Source organism: Candoia aspera, chromosome 2 (genome assembly GCF_035149785.1).
Source record: "Candoia aspera isolate rCanAsp1 chromosome 2, rCanAsp1.hap2, whole genome shotgun sequence".
Taxonomy (NCBI): domain Eukaryota; kingdom Metazoa; phylum Chordata; class Lepidosauria; order Squamata; family Boidae; genus Candoia; species Candoia aspera.
The window spans coordinates 84827608-84850506 of NC_086154.1; the positions used below are offsets into that span (position 1 = coordinate 84827608).

At 42.4% G+C, this 22899-nt stretch overlaps 1 protein-coding gene across 1 annotated transcript in view; it reads left to right on the forward strand.

Annotated features, from left to right (window-relative positions):
* The window catches only part of STK32A (serine/threonine kinase 32A), an 81143-nt gene that overhangs the window by 33980 nt on the left and 24264 nt on the right, over positions 1-22899 (forward strand). Inside the window, exon 5 of the mRNA XM_063296476.1 lies at positions 15368-15541. Within this exon, the coding sequence (XP_063152546.1) occupies positions 15368-15541 (174 nt within the window). The remainder of the gene's footprint in view (positions 1-15367; positions 15542-22899) is intronic.

Genomic DNA, 22899 nt, shown 5'->3' on the forward strand with positions numbered 1-22899 from the left:
TGTTTTCCCTGTCTGGACAATCCGTGGCACAGTGAGGTTGTTGTCAGGGGGCCACTATCTGCTGACCTGCACTTGGCCTGCTGGGTCTGCTGTAGGGCTGCTCCCTTTCATTTGCTCCCAGAGCTCAGGGCCCGATTTTGGCATTGATTTTTAGTGACCACGTAGATAGATCTTCTCCAGGTAGACCTGTCCCCATCCTGGCCCTCCAGGTTTTTGGATAGTATACCCACTGCAGCTGTAATTGAGTCCATTCACCTTTTGCTGGTTGTCTTCTTTTTCCTTCCAGCCTTCCCAGTTTGATGATCCCTCTCAAGGGATCTGGGTCTTTGTTTAGTGTGTCCAAAATATGATAATTTGAGTCTGATGCCTCGAGCAAAAACTCTGGATTGATTTGTTTTATGATCCATTTGTTTATTTTCTTGGGTATTCTGAGGAGTCTTCTCCAATACCAAAGTTCAAAAGCATAAATACTTTACTCTTTCTAGCCTGCTTCTGCAAAGTCACTTCTAGAGAGTGTCACAAGGAAAACCATTGTCTGCACAGTTCTGACCTTTGCAGAGATAGACACATCCTGGCATACGAATATCTTTTCCAAAGCTTTAATTGCTGCTGTACTAAGTGCCGGTCTGCAGCATATTTCTTGACTACTGGTTCCTTTAGTGTTGATAGTCAATCCTAAAAGGGAGAAGCCTTCGACCACTTCTGTATCTTCATTGTCAGTTCTAAGGCTGGTGGCCATATCTGTTGTCATTAGTTTGGTCCTCTTTAAATTTAATTTTAGTCCCATTTTTTCACTCTGTCCTTGACTTTCATTACTAGATCATTTGCATTTTCAGCTGCCAGAAGATAGAAATTATGTGGATTTACTCCACAGTACCCCACAGTTGAATACCTCTCTCACACACATCAAAACCCCTTTTACTGAACTCTGGCTCCCAGAAAACCTATGGAGTGGCTGCACCTAAGCTGCAGAGCCAAGGCAACGACTACGTTGCCATTAAGAGAAACAAACTCTTTCCTACCATGTAGTGGTCATTAGATCAATTGTCCCTTGGGGAGAAAAAACAGAAGAACATGATTGGATGGAACACCAGACCTTACAAGCACCACTTCAGCACACACTCTGTTCTTGCAACTGGTGGAGGCTTTTCTTGTGGCTGGTATCATTTGAGGTTCAGCCAGGGAATGCTGTTGAAGGGTTGTGTAGAGGAACTATACAGACAGCAGCAATACATTCTAGGTGGCCATTAAGGGCACACCCTGGGAACAGCACAATTTATGCCAGTATAGTTTCCTCCCAGCTTCAGGAAAGCATGGCAAAGCAGATGTGCAGATGAGCCCTTAGAAAGTTCTTCACTATTCAGACACCATCCTCTCTCTTCATCTGTTCTTTCAGTCCCTATCCCATAGTGCTGTCTGAAGCACTTCACTTTACCAGGTTTTAGGACAAGTCAAGCTTTGAAATCAGCCTTCCACCCTGTTCATTTTCAAGAACTTGCTAGAAGTCTGAGCTGGCATTGATCAGCACATTGACCAAGCATATTATCCCTTCATTTTTTCCCCTTTGATTTAGGAAGCGCTCTTTGGCTCTATGGGCCCTGAAACAGAAAGGAGGAGATATAGGCGATTACAGAACATAATTCTGTTAGAGCCTACAGTCCTGTTTCAATTATTGTGAGATTCAGCTTTGGTTTCTAGGTGGCATTGCTGGCAGGGTGTTGGTAAATTAGCTGTAGCAAAAGCTTCTTAGATAGGTAAAGGTAAAGGTAAAGGTTTCCCTTGACGTAAAGTCCAGTCAAATCCGACTCTAGGGGGCGGTGCTCATCTCCGTTTCTAAGCCTTGGAGCCAGCGTTGTCATAGACACTTCCGGGTCATGTGGCCAGCATGACGACTCGGAACGCCGTTACCTTCCCGCCGAAGCGGTACCTATTGATCTACTCACATTTGCATGTTTTCGAACTGCTAGGTGAGCAGGAGCTGGGATTAACAACGGGAGCTCACCCCGCCGCGCGGTTTCGAACCGCCGACCTTCCGATCGACAGCTCAGCGGTTTAACCCGCAGCGCCACCACGTCCCCTCTTAGATAGGGGGGAATGATAATGAAACAGATTTCGGTGAATTTCAGCAAGGGTATTGCATTCAAACCAACAGCTGAAATTAGAAGGGGAAAGTTAAAGAATCAAATATTAAAAGAATCATACTTGATTTGTTTAAAAACATTTACACTTACCTTGTCTCTTTTAATGCAACATTTTTTCTGAGTATTGGGAATGCTGTTTTAACCTTTCCTGTTTTTTTAATTGTTTTTTTAAAGATATGTATTAGATATATTGCAAGCTGCCCAGAGTTTTTTGGGAATTGGGTGGCCTTAATAATTCTAATAATTCAGGCTAGCTAACTAATATACTGTATAACAACAAATTAAACAATATAACCCCTAATTAAAAAGAGCAAGAACCATAGCACTTTACAATGAAATGTAATGGAAAGTATAGCTAGGTGCTATTGAGTTGGGTTTGAATCCTGATGACTTAATGTGGCTTCAGTAATAACTTGTAGCTCTTCTAAGCACATGCCTTCATTTCTTTGATCCTGTCTCCTCATCTTATATATTCTTTTCCCCTGCTTCTACTTTCTTCAATCTTGCCAGGCATAATAATTTCTGCTGGCCCATAATGGAAAGTTGTGGCTTCTTAAATATAAATGAGCTACAAGCCCCTTCCTTATGGCCACATTAAACTGCTCTCTGGTCCTTGAAGGAGCAGAAAAATAGGCAGCATACTTTGCCCTGTTTTGCCTCAGTAATGAAGCCAGGGACTGGTGTTGTCTTTACAGCTTTAATGTGCATTGAATTAAGGAAAGTGATTGGTGATTCCCCCTGGTTTCGTTTGCCTTCCCAACAAACTCCACTAGCTGGTGGGAAGAACATCTGCCAGTTGCAATCCTTATCGTGGGCAGGAGTGGGAGGAGGCAAGTTTTGATAGTGGCTGGATTAGTGGGCTTAGCCATCTCTCAAACCTTGCTCAATTTTTGTGCAAGTGCTTTGTGTGGGTACATGTCATGTTCCCGTTCCGATGTTTATGGTTCCTCGTAACGTTTCACATGTCATATCTGCAGTTGCGTGCCTGCCTGGCCACGCTGGTAAATTTCCTTTGTGCTGACTTGTGATCTTCTGGAATGTATGTTTGGGTTATCTCTGCTGTTCAAGGTTACTTTCTCAGGCCGATTCTAACGGTTGCTAGCATCTGGTGGGGGGGTTGCTATGCTAGCCTGAGGGGAGGGTTCGCAACGGGAGCAAGGCTTTTTAAGTTTGCATTTGGCGCGCTTTTGCTCATTCTCAGCTTTCTTCGTACTTTGCATACTATTCATTCAATAAATTAGTTTTCTCTAGTAACTACTGATGAGACTCCTTTTATTGGAATAGGCAATCATTACAGTACATTCAAAGGGCTTTGTAGAATGTTGCTGTTCTGGAACAATGCTAAACCCATGTCCAAAAGGAATAGTCAGGCTTTCTTTGATTGCAACCATGCAAAAACTGCTAACCCTAACCTTGGCCTTTTGTTCATATGACTTTTTGTTAAAGTTGTCCTAGTCTCTGAAGGAGGATTGAAAGTAGATGTCCTGTGTTCTGCATGGGACAGTCCCTTTCTAAAGCAGTAGTGAGAAGAGAGTCACTCTGTGGATCCTCAGAACATTAGTTGAGTTAAGTTCAAATGGTTTCAGTCATCCTGCCCCCTAGAATGGACAAAAAGCTGGCTCCAAATGACCATTCTTATAGCCACTGAAAATAAATCACTGAAACTACAAAAGCAATAATCAGCAATCGAAAAAGACTTGTTTGGTTCTACGTTTGCCTTTGGACATTTAACTTTCAATGCTACCATCCAAATAAATGCTTTACTTGGAAGTATGGTCCTCTGAATTCTAGGGAGGCTGGATTCAGAAATAGAAATGGGCCCTAGCTGTTGAATTGCACCACGGGCAGCCAAATTTTCCTTCCCATATGAACCTGGCAACCCCATGGATGCCTACTCAGGAGTAAACTTAGCTCAATGGAGTTTTACGCTCAGCAGTGCTCTTCTGAGGCTATTCTGAAGATAGCATTGGAATGACCTAAATAATTAAGAACATGACACCTACACACTTCTATATTTTTGGTCAAAGACACCAGCTTAGAGTCATTTCATGCAACATGCCACTCAAGTCTTAAGCGATATCAGGAATGTCTTCATTTTTTGTTTTTAATGTGGCAAGATAGATTTGAATTGCAACACAGACAGAGCAGGATAATTGGTCTTTAACTATCCTGATCTAGATTCCAACTCCCTTAACTTCCCATTTGCTTTGGAAAAAAAAAACTTCAAAGGGATAATGTTCTTCCAAGGCAAATAGCATCTCTAGAAGACTCAATCCGAATTGGGATTAAAGTCGGGGAGGTTAATGCCTATAGACAACCTAAAACAAAATTGGAACCTGTAACTTCAAAGAGCCCAAAATACATGCAAATGGCCAAATCTCTGAATCTAGCACTCAACCAGTATATCAAATTTGGGTTGCTGCTTAATACTTATTAAAACACGGATATGGTTAATTTAAACCTTTTCCCTACCTGTGACTCCCCACCCCCTGCCCTGCACCACCAAACTTGTTTCTCCATAGCATTTTTTTCATAGAGAAAATTGAGATGGGAGAGCCCTACAGCAGCAGCTTCTCTCTGAATCCTTGTGCTGTTGAATTGCCCATATGCACTACTTGAGAAGAATTTGGCACATGGTCAGTGGTGCTATCATTTCATTTAGCTTGTTACCCAGGTGGCTCTGTTCCTTTTTTCGGGCCTTCTCCGCATGTACTGTAAAAGGTTCCAACTATTTGTTTCCTCTGGTGTTAATTTTCTTAGTGCTTATTTTTCCCTGTTTAGCCCATCTCGTCTAGATGAAACAGAGAACGGTAGCCTGTCACTAGAGAGCTGCTGTCTACTAGTGCTCATTGAATGCTCAGTGAAGGAAACAGACTACATGATAAATGAAGGCATCTTATGATGCTCTTTTAGCTGGAGCAATAAATAACACCTGCCATCTCTGCTTCTCTGAGCCGTTGGCCATAGACTATAAATAATATGCCTTTGGCAGTCAGTACCAGAAAAGGAGGTAAATTAATTTCCCTGAGCAAATAGACTCAAACACATGGATGTTAAATTGATACTTTGGGTGCATCTGCACAGATCACCTTAAAACACAAGCATTCTTGGAGAGAAGCCCAGCTTGCAGCTCACTTGTGTTAGAATTTAAACAGGGATTTTAAGTCATTATGGCCAGGCCAGCTTCTTTAAGCAGAAGTTACAGAGTTAAGGCTTCATTCAAACTGGATTTTCTTTGGTCATAGGTGTGGAAAATATTTAACCATGGATCTTCTTAGGTCTATGCTTCTCTGTCTGCTTTGGGTGAGAATTTATCTCCTGGCCCCTTGGGCTGGAGTTATCTAACTAGCAGGTCAAGGCTGTAGATCCATCAGACTATGGCACTATTGTAAATGCATTCTGAATTCAAAAGGGATTGAGTTTCCTGTGGGTAGCAAACACTGTTTTTATTGGGCAAGGGGTTGAGTTTTCCAAGAAACCTTCACAGTGAGAGCCGGATACAAAATACGCTCAGCTTAAAGCAATAAACAAAACCTGCAAGGTTGAGTTATCAAAAGAAATTACTCTAGGAGGACTGCAATTAGGTGGAACCTTATGTAGAGGGAGGTTTTAGTCTCTACCTGCACACAGCTACTATAGTACTGATCAGTTCTGATTTCCATTACTTAGTTGCTCCTGTGTAGACTTGCCAATTGCACCTCTGAATAGATGAGCACTTCTCCCCCGTTCTCTGACTCTTCACACATAAGTGGTGTTCTCATGGGTCAAGAGTATGACATTCCAGTTGAAGCTTTGAATGACGAGGGTCAGGGACAGTTGGTTTGAAGCACCTGTGCATTGTTACTTGGACAGTGGTTGACTCACTGTGTACCTTCTTTTGATCATTGTGCTCCATGGCCGAGGAAGATCTCTAATATGACTCTGGACCTGGAAATCGAAGATAGCAAGAAAAGATTGACAGATGGCCTTGGCTTCACAGGGGATCTTGATGCAAATGAATGACTGTCCTATTTTGTAAAAGCATCAGAGCTGCTCTGCTTGACTGAGCCTACATAATCTCACAATGACCACCCAGAAACCATTGAGAAGTCTCTAGCAGTAATCTCTAGCAACTGGTGTTGAGGTCCATGATGTCTCTAAATCTGCAGCACATAAAGCATCATCAATGAGAAGCCTTTTACAGTGAATACCTTCAAATAGTAACCATATTGCCTAGAGTCTATTTAAAGATTAAGGCATGATAGATCTCATAAATAAAAGGAAATAAATTAATTAAATGACCATACCTTCAGAAAATAGGAACTGAAAAGTCCAAATTATTCTAGAACTGGGTTTTGTTTTCTCCAAGAAAAAGGATTTTAATATGTAAGGAAGAAGAGATTGTGGAGTCCTTGGTGCTCTCTGAGCTTGGTTGGTTGCTTGCAGATAATTCATTACCCAATAAGGTAACATCATCAGTGCTAGTGAATGTGCTCCCTGTGTATATACAGCTTGCCCTGCCAGTGTTGGTGGGGGTGTGGTTTTCTCCTTGGTAGTTCCTTGATTGGGTTATTGTTTTTTGCTTGATTGTTTGCCTGGTGTTAATCCCTGGCAGGGCAAGCTACTGTATATAAGCAGGGAGCAGACCCCATACTCACACTAATGATATTACCTAGTTGGGTAATGAAAGGTCTGCAAGCACACAACCAAGCTCAGCAAACACCAAGAACTCCACAGTTCAACCCTGAGCTACAGATATTCTCTTCTATTGAAAGGAAAGTTTTCCAGACAAACAGGATATCCCACATCAGTTCTGAATGGCATAGTCATTTTGTAAAAAAACCCAATTAGTTGATGTTTTTCTATCTCTTTGAATGCTGGGCTGCATTCAAAGCAATTTTTCAGGCTTGAATCAGAGCTCATATTACTATTGTTATTATTTGTTATTATCCTTCATATAAATATAATTAAGCAGATTGCAGCATTAGTATAAAATGCAAGGTAATAGAATGAATCCCAGTACTAGACCTATTTGCCTGGAGCATTGGTTGAAAGAAATGCATTTAAATAATGCTTTTCCCTTAGTACCGTGATCCCAATTTTATAAATCTTGTTTTAGAATTCTAAGTTTTCTTGTCAGTTTCCAGAAGGATTCAGACCCCATGCTCACACAAATTGAACCCAATGGCAGTGATGTCACCTTGCATTGCACATTTCCACAATGCATCTTCTTGAGATCATCTGTTTTCTAATGAAAGAACTTCCTTTTTGTTTTGAAGAAGGAATTGTGACTCAGGGGTGTGGCTACTGCCAATTGTTGCTTGGTTATCAAGCACCATCAGTGTAATTGAATTGGTGATTTACCTTTCAGCCAGGATCACGCCTATCCCAGGTCCTTGGGAAGGACTCGATAGGTGGACAAAATTGCCAAATCCAGTCTAAATATCTGGCCGACGAACCATAATTTATTTATTTAATTAATTAAATTTGTGTCATTAAATTTATATCAATCAAATTTATATTATTATTTATGAGTTATATCATAATAGTAATAGTAACAACAACAACAACAATCCCAGAAGAAGGCAACCTGCTTCTGTATTATTGTCAAGAAACCTACTGTCATGATCGCCGTTGTGATGTTTGCGACATCGCAACGGCTCGCATGACAAAGCACAGAGGCTTATCAATGACTGAAGAGGGACGAGCAATAAAAAAGACAAAGAAGATAATGGGTTTAGGAGATCTACAAGCTCTCATCACCCGGTAATTGATCATTAACACCAGTATCAAGGAAATGATCAGGGTGAGGTTCAGAAGGGCGCGTCCGGGCTCTTTTGAGGAATTCCGAAGCCTAATCGCCTGGCAATGGCCCATTACTCCGCAAAAGGATAAACGGGGCAATGCCCGAGGCGAATGGGGCTGGACGACCTCTCACCTAATGATGGCCTGTCACTCCGTGGAACTCGTGGGGCACACCCAGGGAGTGTGGGGGTGGAGCGCTGTTTGGCGCGAGACTATTTAATTCAACTTTTGGCGCGCTTCCCTCACTCTCAGCTTTCTACTGGTGTGCATTCTATTCTAAATAAAAGCCAGAGCTTAAACTTGCTTTAGAGTCTGAGTCTTTTATTTAGTCTCAGGCATTCCTCACATAAAGCTGAGAGTCATTCAAGAATGAACCTCACCAGCCTCTACCAGAATTTTTTTTTTTTTGCGAGAGAAGCAGCTGGCGATGACGGAACCGGGGATGATCCTGGAGTCGGCGCTTCAGAGCGGAGACGCGAAGGACTCAATGCGAGGGGGGGAGGCGACCAGACAGCTTCTGGAAGTGGCACTCCCGAGATGGGACACGAGCCCCACCCCTACCCACACCGCACCCCAGTTGGGAGCCTGGAGCCCCAGCACGGAGTGGAGGGCCCCGATGGAAGAAGCAGGCGGGAGTCATCAACACTTCAGGTGGGACGTCATCGCGGACCCCCGGCCGGGGACATCCCACACCACCTGGAGACTTCAATACCCCCAGACGCCCAAGAGGGAATTCGCAGGACCGCTGATCGGACCACAACCGGCGGCACCGAGGATGGACGATCCCATCACACCAGACAGGATCAGGGCTCTGGAATCCAGGTTGCTATCATTAGAGCACCTGCTGCAATCCCTATCAACTACGGTGAGTGAACTCACGAAGAGTATGGCCGTGCAGGGTGCAGGGAGGGGTCTCGGCATCCCACCCACCCTATCGCCGACCCTGAGAGGAAGGGGCCAGACGTGGGACTTACTCTCAGGGCCCCGTGGTTTTATTCCGGTGGGGGTCACCCCTACTCACACGCACGTGGGAGTTTCTCCAGTTGGCGAGACCACTAAAGACTTTCCAGTCAAATTTGATGGCGACCCCACAAACCTGTCATTCTTCTTAACAAACACGACAAACTACATCCAATTATATGGACATTGTTTCGCGTCGGAAGGGGCTAAAATCTTGGCTATTGCCACCAAACTGAAGGGCAGAGCCACAGACTGGTATGTTCCAATGTCAGAGTCTGGAGCCCCAGCCCTAGCTACCTTCCACACCTTCCTGGCTGCCTTGAAGCGGTACTTTGAAGACCCCTTAGTGAAGGAGAGGGCTAAAAGCGCACTGAAAGAACTTAACCAGGGACAGAAATCAGTCACGGATTATGCCCTAGAATTTAAGGTCTTAGCAGGGAAGATCCCTGAATGGTCGGAGGCCACCCTGATTGACATGTTTAAAGATAGCCTCAACTGAGAGGTGTTACAATGGGCGCTGTACAGAGACGATCCAGACTCACTACATGACTGGATCTGTCTTGCCGGGAAGGCTGAACACGCCCAGTGCACCTTCATGCTGGTGGCCAAAAGGGACAGGCTTCCTCTCAGTGGGAAAGGACCAGCGCCACAGTCGGGCCCAACATGGGACGCCGAAAGACAACGTCGCTTTGCCCGTGGACAATGCATCAGGTGCAGGAAGGCAGGTCACCAGGCGGTGGAATGCCACAAGGCTAGGACGGCAGATCGCCCATCTAGACTGATGCAGAAGGCTCCACAGAAACCGCCTAACCTCCCCCCCCCCCGACGGCTGACAGCGGCACTAGCGACCCAGGACGAAGAAGAGGACGTCTACCTTGCAGAAGACGAGTTGGCCGCCCTGAAGCAGCCGGCGGAAAACGCCTTCCACCTGTCCTAAATGCCGCTGGACAGGTGGTGGAGAATGGGCGCGATGACACCAGGGTGAGTGCGGACTGTCCCATCCTGGCCGTAACAATTGAACTGAGCTACCGCTCCAAGACCATCGAAGTCGGGGCTTGGGTGGACTCCGGGTGTTCCAGATGCCTGATCCACCCCAACCTAGTCACTGCGCTAAAGTTACCCTGTTTCCCGCTCCTGAAGCCGCTGCTCTTCCAGCAACTTGATGGTTCCACGGCAGGGGGTGGGCCAGCTACCCAGGGTACAGGGAACGTTACCCTACAAATGGGCATGCACAGGGAAACCATAGAATTCGTGGTCACCCCGGTGGGCAAGCCTATAGTGGTTCTGGGGATCCCCTGGCTAACTCACCACAATCCCTACATTAACTGGAGGACCCATACGATAACATTTGAGGATAACCCCTCACTTTGATGGTAGGGAGGGCAGAGATTGTCAACCCTCAGGTTCATGCTTCCCCCATGGAGGGGTTGCCGGATCAATATGCGGACTTCGAGGACATCTTCGGGGAGGAGGAGGCGGACCAGTTACCCCCCCATCGCAAGATGGACTGTGCCATCGAACTACTCCCTCATGTCCCGTTGCCTAAGCCAAAGATTTACCCGATGACGCCGAAGGAGTTGGCGGCATTGCGGGACTTCCTCGATAAAAACCTCGCACGGGGCTTCATCGAACCGGCAAACTCGCCGGTTGGAGTGCCCGTTCTGTTCTGCAAAAAGAAGGACGGTACCCTAAGACTGTGTATGGACTATCGCGGGTTAAATTCAGCTTCCTTGTCAAACAAGTACCCCCTCCCCCTCGTGAAAGACATGCTGGCACACTTGTTGCCTGGAAAGGTCTTTTCCAAACTTGACCTCTGCGAGGCATATTACCGCATTTGCATCAGGGAGGGGGACGAATGGAAAACAGCTTTTAACTGTCCCTTGGGCTCCTTCCAGTATAAGGTACTGCCGTTTGGTCTTGTGGGGGCCCCGGGGGTTTTCATGCAACTAATTAATGAGGTTCTGCATGACCATTTGTTTAAAGGGTACTGGTCTATCTGGACGATGTCCTGATATACTCCAAAACTGAGAAAGAACACAAAAGATTGGTAAGACAGGTTCTCACCAAGCTCCGGCACGCTAAACTTTATGCTAAGCTCTCCAAGTGCGAATTCCACAAGTCGCGCCTGGATTACTTAGGCTACAGGATTTCAGATAAGGGCATCAAAATGGATCCCGCAAAGGTCCAGGCTGTTTTGAGCTGGGAGCGCCCACGCATACGGCACCAACTCCAAAGTTTCCTGGGATTTGCAAATTTCTATAGATCCTTCGCAAAAGGGTTCGCAGAAATTGCCCTGCCCTTGACTGACTTGTTGTAGACCAAAGGCATCGGGGAGACGCGCAAGGTAAAAAACCCAGGGGCTGTGCTCAATTGGACTCCCGCCTGTCAGGCTGCTTTCGACCGGTTGAAAGCTCTCTTCACAGTGGAGCCAATTCTGTCCCATCCCGACCCAGAACGACCTTTTGTCGTGCAGGCTGATGCCTCTGACTTTTCCATTGGGGCTATCCTATTGCAAAAGGATCCTGCCGGACTCTTGAAGCCCTGTGCCTATCTCTCCCGGAAATTTTCCGAGACGGAAAGGCACTGGCATGTCTGGGAGAAAGAGGCATTTGCAGTAAAAGTGGCACTGGAGGCTTGGCGTCACCTGTTAGAAGGGGCGACTTGCCCTTTTGAGGTCTGGACAGACCGCTGCAACCTCGAGGCGCTTCGCACGCCCAGGCGCCTCAGCCCTAAGCAGATTCGCTGGGCTCAATTTTTCAGCCGTTTTAACTTTCAGCTGAAGTTTATCCCAGGGAAGAAGAACTTTTTAGCAGATGCACTTTCCTGACTGCCCCAGGACGCGGAACCTGCCTCCGACGTTGTAGGGACTGTGCTCTCTGAATCTCAATTGGGTTTGGCCGCTGTCACCCAAAGCCACGCTCGGGAACAGCCCTCCCCCCCCCTTGTGAACAACTCCGGCACAGCCCGCCCCGGGCCGCCGGCAACCACAGATGCTGGGTGGGTTGTGTGCAGATTTTGTACTCGCCTTAAAAACTGATCCCTGGCTCCTTGCTAACCCTGACAAGGTCTCCATGGAACAAGACCTCACCCCGGGGAGTGTGGGGGTGGAGCGCTGTTTGGCGCGAGACTATTTAATTCAACTTTTGGAGCGCTTCCCTCACTCTCAGCTTTCTACTGGTGTGCACTCTATTCTAAATAAAAGCCAGAGCTTAAACTTGCTTTAGAGTCTGAGTCTTTTATTTAGTCTCAGGCATTCCTCACACCTACATGGATGTGTCCATGAATTCCAGGACACAAACTGGAGACTTGATTTATTCTTTACAACTCTACTTACACAGTGATCAGCAGTAGCCCTGTTTACTGTTGTTTTCTGTATAGTTTGTTCCTTGCAGTAGTCGCTCTTTTGGTTGTCTTGTTTTCCTGACAGCTGTGTTGTTGTTGTTCCTATTGTTAATCTCCAAGGAGATTTAAAATATCACATGGATTATATTTATAAGAAAACAGATGTTTTTCTTTCTTAGGTAATAGTGTACTCACAACTTACCCAACTGTTGGCTAGGTGCATAAACTGGTCATAGAGTCCAGAAGAGCTGTAAGAATCTATCAATTCTCCAGAATTAAAGCCACATAAATATGCCTGAAAACTTTTTCTATACTGTAGAGATTCAGGAAGTTGCTTTTGTCTGTGTGATATTGATGCATTCAGAGAGACAACCTGGGGAGAAACCATCTACTGTGATTATGCACTAGTAAACTATCTGATTTTCTGACCTTAGAACATTGATGCTCAGCAGTCTTTCAGTCCTGCATGTAATGGAAAGAATTATTTGGAGTTGGCAGGCTGCACTTTAAGGAATTGTTTGCTCTTTCTCTCTTTCCATTTTTGAAAGACAAACAACCTAAAACTTCTAGGTTGATGGAGATTCCTGCAGAGAACATTATGACCATGTAACAACTCAATTGACTACTAGATTGATTTCTTGCACCCTTCTCTGTTGAACAGGATATAAACACCATGCTACAAATCTGGTACCAATTCCAAGGGCTGTAATAATGCCACGCTGCTTGTACAGAAATTGTTATGTTGTAGCATTACCACTTGAATGGTTAATTCAGATGTTTAATCTTGGCACAGCAGAGCCATAAATCTCTGATACTTTTTTGAGACAATTCTCATAACAACTTTCCTGATCTGTATTGAAGCAACATACAACCCTTTGTTTTTACTTTTACAGTCCACATTTCCTATAGTAGAACAGTATTTATTTGCAAAGGGATTATAATAAGCTATGATTTTAAAAGTGTTCACCCACTGCAATCCTCTGCTCAATGTCCCATACAGTAAGGAAAATTCTGTGGTGTTAATTTTCTCATACCTTTACCATGATGTGCAAGTATTTATGAATCTAGAAGTTCATTAAGTTACAATTTTTTTTAAAATGTAAATGTATATAGTTCAACTACGGTTGACTACTCTCCCATTTTGCTATTGGAAGCTGCTTTTGGAAGCTGAGTCCAACCACTGCTCAGTCTAGTTCTAGGGATGTAAAAGAAATCTGCTGTGATTCACAATGAGAATGAATTGACTTGATCCACCAGAATTGGTCTTGTCATGGAGTGGATGGACAGCAGTGATTGAAATCTCCTAACGTATGTTCTTCTCTGTTACAAATCTCTATTGCACAATGCAATATATATTTGAGTAGCATGTCTTGGAAAGAGTGTATAGGAATGTGAAGAATTTTAAAAATTTGCTATTGGTGTGGTTTTTAAAAAAAACTTATATAAAGGTTATTTGTGTTTTTAAACTCTTATATTACAAGAAATTGAGTACAACATCATATACAGATTTTCCAGTAGCAACTGTATATTTGTAGAAAACTGATGATATTTATAACATTAATGTTAAAACATACCAAATTTAGACTGATTTGCTTATCTCAGTCTAGTTAATATTGGTCCATATTTCACAGGTTTTAGACAGTGTATGTCTACCCTAACCTGGAAATGGCCAGGACTGAATTTGGGAAGTGTTTTAGGGTTGAGTTACATTATGGATTCTCAAACATGGATCATGACCCCTTGGGCATTACAAGCAATATTTATTTATTTTATTTATTTATACTTCAAATTAATTCACCGCCCATCTCACTCAAGGATATGTAGAAGGGGGATTACAAGTTTTCTTAAAACGCAATTAGGCTTGTGCAGGCAAAGTGAGAGCAATTTCAAAACTCATTCCAAGGTTTGCCTCTTGCACTGTCCACCTAAGCCAGCCATAGGCTTGCCCAGGAAGATGGGAGGGAGTTCTGATAGCACTGTCATTTTGCCTCCAGAAACCTGCACTGGGTGATTATGGTCCTGCAAAGTTTGAGACAATGTGATTATACTTTAATTATTAAAACTATGTAGTGTATGTATTTCTGGCCCAACCCTAACTTCAATGAACTGATTAGTTTTATTCATGGGAGTGGGTACAGATTTATCATTTCAGGAGCTTCTGAAAATTTTGAGGAACTCTGGGTTATAGACCTGTCCTGAGGGAGCAACATACTAGGCTGGTTTATGTATTCTTTTTGATTCTGAAGAGGTGATTTTCTAGAGCAGTCCTTCACCATCTTGCGCCAGCCAGATGTGTTGGACAACAACACCCAGGATTTTCAGACAGCATACCATACCTAGTGTAGTCTTTTGCATTGGTTCTTATTCTCATGCATCTTGCTTCATCCATTAACTTAGAGACGATGTGGTTACCTTGTATTTAATTATGTGGCTCCTTAGGGAAGTTTTTGGCTTGGCAGCAGCTAACTTTCCTCTTTGTATGCAGAAACAGTGACTGCTCCAAGGCCAAAATGTATTGATTTTCTTTTTGAGACCACATGTAATTTGCTGTTTTTTAAAAGATGTGGAGTAGATTTTGAGAGGAAGCTTTGGGAGGATGTATGAAAGGGAATATGAGAAACTAGCAGCAGGACTGAGTTTATAGCAAGACTCAGTTCTACCCTTTTTCTTTCTAGTGACAAGGTTTAGCTTTGCAATATACAAAATAGGAATATATATATATTGTATTTTTGTATTGTTTTGTTTTCGTGTTATCACACAACTTGGAGTGTTATCTAAATAAGGCAAAACCAGTTCCAAGAACAACTCATCATGGTAGCCTTCAAAACGGGAAAGGTCGCAGTAATTAATAATCAGGACATATCAACACATCTTTTTAAAAAAGTATTATTTCAGCAGAGGTAAAAAGCCCAGGGATTCATAACAATACCACAGGATGTCAGGCTATTTTGGATCACAGATTTCTGTCTGCTTATTTTTTTGCTTTGAAACTCTTCCTTTTTTTATGGTTTGTTATACTATGCTTTCATTCAGTAAAGCTTTGGACTCATGTTGTCCCAAGGCAGAATCTGAGCAACCCAACATTCCAACCAATGTGCCACTTTAGGTATTTCTCTGATGTGTTGTGTATCCTTTTCCAGGTACTCATTCCAGGATGAAGAAGACATGTTTATGGTGGTGGATTTACTTCTTGGAGGAGATTTGCGTTACCACCTGCAGCAAAATGTCCGTTTTGAAGAGGACACTGTGAAACTATTCATCTGTGAGCTGGCACTGGCACTGGATTATCTCCAAAGCAGGAACATCATCCACAGGTGAGTCATGGGCGATAGAGTTACATTAATGTTTTTAATGAGCATCAGAAGATGGCTGCACTGTCTGGCTCACTGAAGCTGAGACAGATTGAACTTGAGTAGTAAGATGAAAGCATGTATGTCTCCATTTTAGATAACATTTGTGACTGTGTGGAGTTCAAGATACTCTCCAAAAACAAACTAATAGTTTGAACAATGTATTTTAAAAGAAATCCTTATCGTTATTTTACAAATTGAATAACTTTATCCAAGTATTTTCTTTTATAACTTCTTTTATAACTGACCATCCCATTCTGCCATTCATACACAAATCTAACATAAACTACCTATCCTGTAACTGGATGGCAGAGGAGTATTACTATTTCTTGCATAGGTTATTTGTCCCCCTTATAGGAACAGTATTTTTTCCTCCCTCCCTCCCTTCTTGACTCCTGGTATCTACACAGACAAATCAATGCAGTTTCCTTGGGAACATGTTCAGGAGTGGTTTGCCAGTGCCTTCTTCCTACAACTAAGAGAAGAGAGACTGGCACAAAGTCACGCAGATGGCTTCCATGACAAAGGCAGGACTAGAACTCAGGTTTCCCCACTCCTAGTCCAGCACCTTAACCACTAAATCAAACTAGCTGTCATAATATGATCCATAAAAAATACATGAATCCCAAAACAATACTTTGTAATGTTCGAACATTTGTTAAAAGAAATAAATGAATAGTTATGTCCTTATTAGAAAAAATACTTTTTAGAAAAGGCTTTTGATAGACAAACTAATACATATTCTAAGAATGCATACACTCATGTATGTGCTTGTCCACTAACTTGACTGGTATATCATTAAAAAAAAATGGAGAATAAGTGATTGAAAATGAAGAGTGTAGCCTGGCTATAGGAGCTTTCTATGGATCCTTGTATACCAACTCTGTTATTCATAAGTTTAGAATACTTTGCTTGAGTGATTTAGAGACACAGAGTCATTTAAATCAATGTATTTAAGTTTGGGTACTCCGTATACACCCGTGTAAGGTTATACGCATGTCGATCTTGTGGGTGCTTGTAAGTAAAGCCATTCTGGGAGAGCAATTTGAACAGGAGAAATGTTGTTGTAACTCCTGCCCTATGAGCTTTCCCTTCTTTTGGGAAGGAAATATGTACCAGGAACACTGTGGAGGAAATAGAAAAGTCAGTGGTGCTCTACCATCCTTCTGCAAATCATTATCATCTCCCGTAAAGATGTGGCAGTTTAGAGAAGGGTCGTTACATATACTTGAAGTTTGTTATAAAGAAAAAAATCCTGGCCTGGTGTTTTGCATTCTCAAAATGGCTTCTGGGGTGATTTCCATAAACATTGAAATGTAAAAAATCTTCACAGAGCATCTTTCTCTAAGATTAGCTCTTTGGCCACAACTAAGACACTTTAAGTCCATTATTTCAAAGCAGCATTACAGTTGTCACATCTAGAAAACCAATTTGTCTGGCATACTATTCCATGTTATTTTGAATTGGCCTGATTTTCAATATTTTTTCATTATGTAGATGGTATGAGGCTTGGAGTGCAGCTGTTTAAGAAATATATCTAAAATCTTATTGGGCATGGTTGTGATCAGTACTGATTGTGTGTTCATTTGGGAGTCTTTAATATCTAATAAGGTTGTAAGGTGTTATCTCTAGGACAAATTTAGTAGAAACACTTTAGGATTTAGAAGTGAAATACAAAGTGTTAACTGAATTCTGCCTTATGTAAATACTGTAGAACTCAGCTTTAAGTGGATAATGATATCCCATGAAAATATTATTTTCAATTTAAAAAATGAAATAGACTTTTAAAATATAAATTGGATTATTACTCAGCTCTAAGTGGATAATGATATCCCATGAAAATATTATTTTCAATTTAAAAAATGAAATAGACTTTTAAAATATAAATTGGATTATTGTTATGTATTTAAAATGTCATGTGTATCTCTTATCCTTTTAATTAAAATATTTAAATGAATTCAGAAATAATATAGATTAATTACAGTCTGCATAGAAATCTTTTGCTTTTCTGTGTTAAAAGGAATATGGAAAATATAACTGACCTTTGAGGTGCTGTTTTAAAAAGAATGTTGGAGACAAATACCTGATTTTATTCAATTGGGCATGGTTTAATTGAATAATCCCTGTATTTAGGGATTAAGAAATGGTGTTAAAAACCACTGAGATGATTTTTGGTACATCAAAAGGATCATCCACTGAACCATTATCAATTCTAATTATTTGAATTTTGCAGTGTATTGAGTTCTCGGATGCTAAATGTATATTATTCTGATACAGAAGCAGAATATGTATTTAATATTTCATTTAACATTTCAGTGAGTTAAATTTGCTCAGCACCTATTAGCATTTCTGGAGAAGTTCTGACTGTTTCCAGATCAATCTAATGCAAATGTACTTGAAATTATATTATATCTTACTTGGTTCAGTGAAACTTCATATGTAAGCATACAAACATATTATGTTCAGATAAATTATTTTACTTTGACTATGAAGCAAAATTCGGCCTTTTGTTTTTAAGTAGATATAAATCTGCAGTGCCTGTGAGTTAGATTGTCATGGATTTGGAATTATGCTCCGAGGTTCTCTTACTGCATGCAATTTTTCAGTTTACACATTTATGCATTTCCTCTACAAGCACGCACACCACTTGATTTAAAGCAATCAAATGCTATGCATGCTTGTAGAGGAAATGAGTAAATGTCAAAATGAGGACTATTCATATTTAAAGCAATGTTCCCGTGCCTTTAGAAACTGGGGGAGAAGGAGCAGTTTTGTAAGCATCTGTCCCATATTTTGCCAGTCTTCAAAATCGACTATCTGGGATTAGCATCAAGCCAACTTCAAGAAATTCCCCAAGCCCTTTTATGCAGTCCCCAGAATTCATGCCAGTGAATTTTAATAGGAAGGCACTGGAAAATGGAGAAAACAAACAAACAAATAAATAATGCTATTGCTGCTGTTGTTTTAAGAAAGCTCCCAAAAGACAACCCAGAAATGTCCATTTGGATGACTTCACCATCATTGTTCTCCCTGCTTTAGTCCTAGGTCACTCAATTTGTTTCTTAAGTACAGAAAGATTTCCCTTTGAATAAACTGCTGGTCAATATTGTCATGACATTCAGCGTACTCTAGAAGTGGAATGCACAGAGAAACTTTGAATCCAAGTGAATTTTCCATGCTGTCCATTTGTACAACTTTCTCTAAGCTGGGGCCCTCTAGATGTGTTCAATCACCATTTCTATCATCCCCCCAAAGGATGGCCATGCTGGTTGGGGAAGAATGGAAATACAGTCCTCCACACCTTGAGAGCATCAGTTTGGGGAGGCTGTTGTGAACTTCTGTCCATAGTTCTTCCGGGACCCTATCTACTAAGTCCAGTCCCTTAAATCTATTCTTCACCTCCACTGCATATTCCTTAGGAATATTAGTGAGCTCATATCTAGCTGATCTGTGGGTCTTCCCTAATCTCTTTAGTCTGATCCTAAATTGTGCAAGAAGAAGTTCGTGATCTGAACTACAGTCAGCTCCAGGTCTTGTTTTTACCGACTGTATAGATGTCCGCCACTTTTGGCTGCAAAAGATGTAGTCAATCTGATTTCGGTGTTGTCCATCTGGTGAAGTCCATGTATAAAGCCGTCTCTTAGGTTGTTGGAAGAGAGTGTTTGTTATGCAGAGTGAGTTGTCTTGGCAAAATCCTATCAGCCTATGTCCTGCTTCGTTTTGTTCTCCCAGGCCATACTTACCTGTAATTCCAGGTGTCATTTGACTGCCCACCTTAGCATTCCAGTCTCCTGTGATGAAAATAACGTCTCTTTTAGGCGTGTCGTCCAGTAGGTGCTGCAGATCCTCACAGAACTGCTCTACTTCAGCTTCTTCAGCATCTGTGGTTGGGGCGTATATTTGGATCACTGTGATGTTAGATGGCTTGCCCTGAATTCGAATTGAGATCATTCTATCGTTTTTTGGATTGTATCCAAGCACTGCTTTAGCCACTTTACTATTAATTATGAAGGCTACTCCATTTCTTCTGTGGTCCTCTTGTCCACAGTAGTAGATCTGGTGGTCATTTGATGTGAAGTGGCCCATTCCAGTCCATTTCAGTTCACTGACGCCCAAAATGTCTATCTTTAATCTTGACATCTCACCAATAACCACATCCAATTTGCCCTGGCTCATAGATCTTACATTCCAGGTTCCAATGGTGTGTTGATCCTTAGAACATCGGATTCGCCGTTCACCACCAGCACCGTCGGCCGCTAGCCGTCCTTTCGGCTTTGAGCTAGCTGCGTCATCATGTCTGGGGCTAGTTGAACTCATCCTCTGTTCCTCCCCAGTAGCATTTTGACCGTCTTCCGACCTGGGGGTCTCATCTTCTGATGGTATACCGACATATCTCTGGTTGTACTGATCCATTTAGTTTTCACGGCAAGAATACTGGGGTGGGTTGCCATTACCTTCCCCAGGGATCGCATTTAGTCTGACCTCTCTGTCATGACCTTCCTGTCTTGGGTGGCCCTTCATGGTTTAGCTCATGGCATCATTGAGGTGCTCAAGCTCCAGCACCACGGCAAGGTAACGATCCTTTGCTGAAGGCTGTCTTTCTAGACAGATGCAATTGATTAGAAGGTTTGGAGGGCTTATATGAATGATCTGTTTATAGATAAAAAGATTTCCATGTGCCTGTTCTTTTAGGTATTATAGCTCAAACTGTTCCCCTTTCATCAAAGTAAGGTGGGCATTGAAATTGGCCAAGTCATTCAAATTGATAGCACTGTCAGCTAGTGGCTTTAGGACTACAGACAAAGATGAAATCTTTTATTTTTTGTTTGCAGAGAGTGTGTGGCCTTTCTGTTCCATGAGTGCTCTTTGTTGGGCAGGACTTGCACAACACAAATCAAGAAGGTTGCATATATTTGCTATATCATATTTACTCAAAGAAATTAGAAATTGATTGGGTTTGACAGAGAGATTTAAATTAACAGCATTTTAAAAATGTAACCTAGAAAGCACTTGAGGTGATGTTTTTGCAGCTTCCATATTGAAATACCTTTCTGATTTCTGGGCAGGGTTAGAATTGTCTTGCTATGGTTTATATGTTTCTCAGGAGCTTTGTCTTTATGTATGCATTTTAAAAACAACCCAGTTGAGTTCCATTCTGTTGTTTTTAACTGTTGCGCTTGGACAAATCCAGTTGCTTGTGTTGTATCTGCAGAGCCAGAGGTGCTTCAAAGCCAGCCAGGGTGGTAATGAGGGTATAAGATTAACTTTTTCTGCTATGCACCTGTTCACACAGCCAACAAATAATGAATGAGGATAAATTACACTTGGCGAGACAGAAAAATTCAGGTTATTTAGCACAGGGTTTGAAATTGGAAACTGGCCAAAAGACTGATGGCTTCATTTGAAATACAAACGTAAATAAACAAATATATAATTCAGTTTGTTGCTTGCTTGTTTTTACTTTATTATTATTGCCAAGAAGTGTCCTAGACTTGGAAGCACAAAATGATGCTTAAAGTTTCTGGCTGAGAGGGAGGAAAGGAATTTTTTGTAGCTTACATCTCTGACCATTTTGGTTTCCATATTTATTAAGGGCTCAGTGAGCTGCTCTGCTGAGGGGTGGACTTATGTCTTATTGCTCACTTGATAAGCTTGCTGGATGGCATTATCAAATGATACAGAGACTATCAGATGATAGCTATAAGGAGATAGAATTTGGTGCCAGACATAGGTTGCCTTCTTTTATAAGGAGGTACTGGACCATTTAAGTACAGGGCGAAATAATCAGATGCTTTGAGGAGATCGTTATTTCATTGTGTTGATAGCTGACAAAATTAATGCTTGACAAATACACTTAGAACTTTCTCACTGATTCAAGTTCTTAATTTAAATGTGTAAATTCATAAATTCATGGAGCCTCTTTAGGGTGCTAACCAACCCCAAGATTGTCTCCCCCCCTCCCTGCCCTAAGTGAGATGGCAGAGCCAGGTCTTCACCCCTTTCCGGAAGGCTGGGAGAGTGGGGCCTGCCTCACTTCTGGGGGAAGAGTGTTCCATAGGGCGGGTGCCATGGCAGAGAAGGCCCTCCTCCTGGGCCCCGCCAATTAACAGTGTTTATATTTTTGCTATAAATTACAGTGAAATAGTTCCATTGATTCTGAATTAGGAAAGGCACTGAATTCTCCTTTCGATATATGCTTGTTATTGCTATGTAATCCAGTCTCTTTCTCCTTCTCATATACACACATATCCACATGTGCATGTTATTCCCAGTGGCACTAACTTCTTCATTTCCTTAAAATAACTGCAGGGTATTGCTTTTCGGGATCAAGTGAAATATTACAAACTGACGGTCAAACTTAAAATCCTTCTGACTTGTTCTTCGGGCTGGATGTTATGCAAAAAAAAAAAAAATGGTTAGATGGATGTTATGAAATAGTCCAAGAGTAAAAGAATGTGATTATTATTTCACTTTAGGTTAAGTTTTCTATGTGCCCCCAAGATGACTAGGAAAAGAGAGTTCATTCGTTTTGAAAATATAAATCCAGAAGATTGTTTGGAATAAAGAGAACACACAGATTGCTGGGCATTTGATGGTAATCAGGGGTCTGGGTGGCTGTAAGACAGGAGTGACTGCCTTTTTCTTTCCCCCATTTACTGTGGGGCCAGCCTTTTTAATACTGTTTGGCGCTGCAAAGGATTTCCAGGGGAATCTTTTTCTCTCAGAGCTTCACTAGGAGGAACAGAGGAGGCAGCCCCAGTGAGTGCCACCACTGCTGTTGAGTTGACGTGAGTGCTCGGTAGGCCCACCATGCCTTGGAGGAGAGACTCCGGCCTTGGTGTTCTGGAGACTCCTGTAGCAGCACTGCAGCACTGTCACATCAGCAGATGTACACCAATGCTTTCACCACAGCAAGGAAAGCAACAGTTATGCTTCTTGGTGTGCTGAGGCAGCTTGCAGGCTGTACTGGAGGTGATCTCTGTGTGATGATCCCAGTACCAAGAGCCTAACTTAGAAATTCTCCAGACAGTCCATCAGAAAGCTTAAAGAATTCTTTATTAAGGATCCGATTAACACAGGATAGTAATCAAAGCTCCAAGTGAGAATTTGGCGCCAAGACACTCAAACTGATTCTTTCCCTCCTCTGATCTCACCCCTCCTCCCTGTCTCGCAGACAGGCTGTTTCCCACTCCTGAGTTCCCCCCTCCCATCTCAGCAGTTCATTAAAGTGATTGACAACGCAAGTGCCTTATCAGCAGCAGCAAAACGTCCTTGGCTGAAAGGCCTGAGGCAAAGGAATGTGAAGCTAACACAGGTTGGTT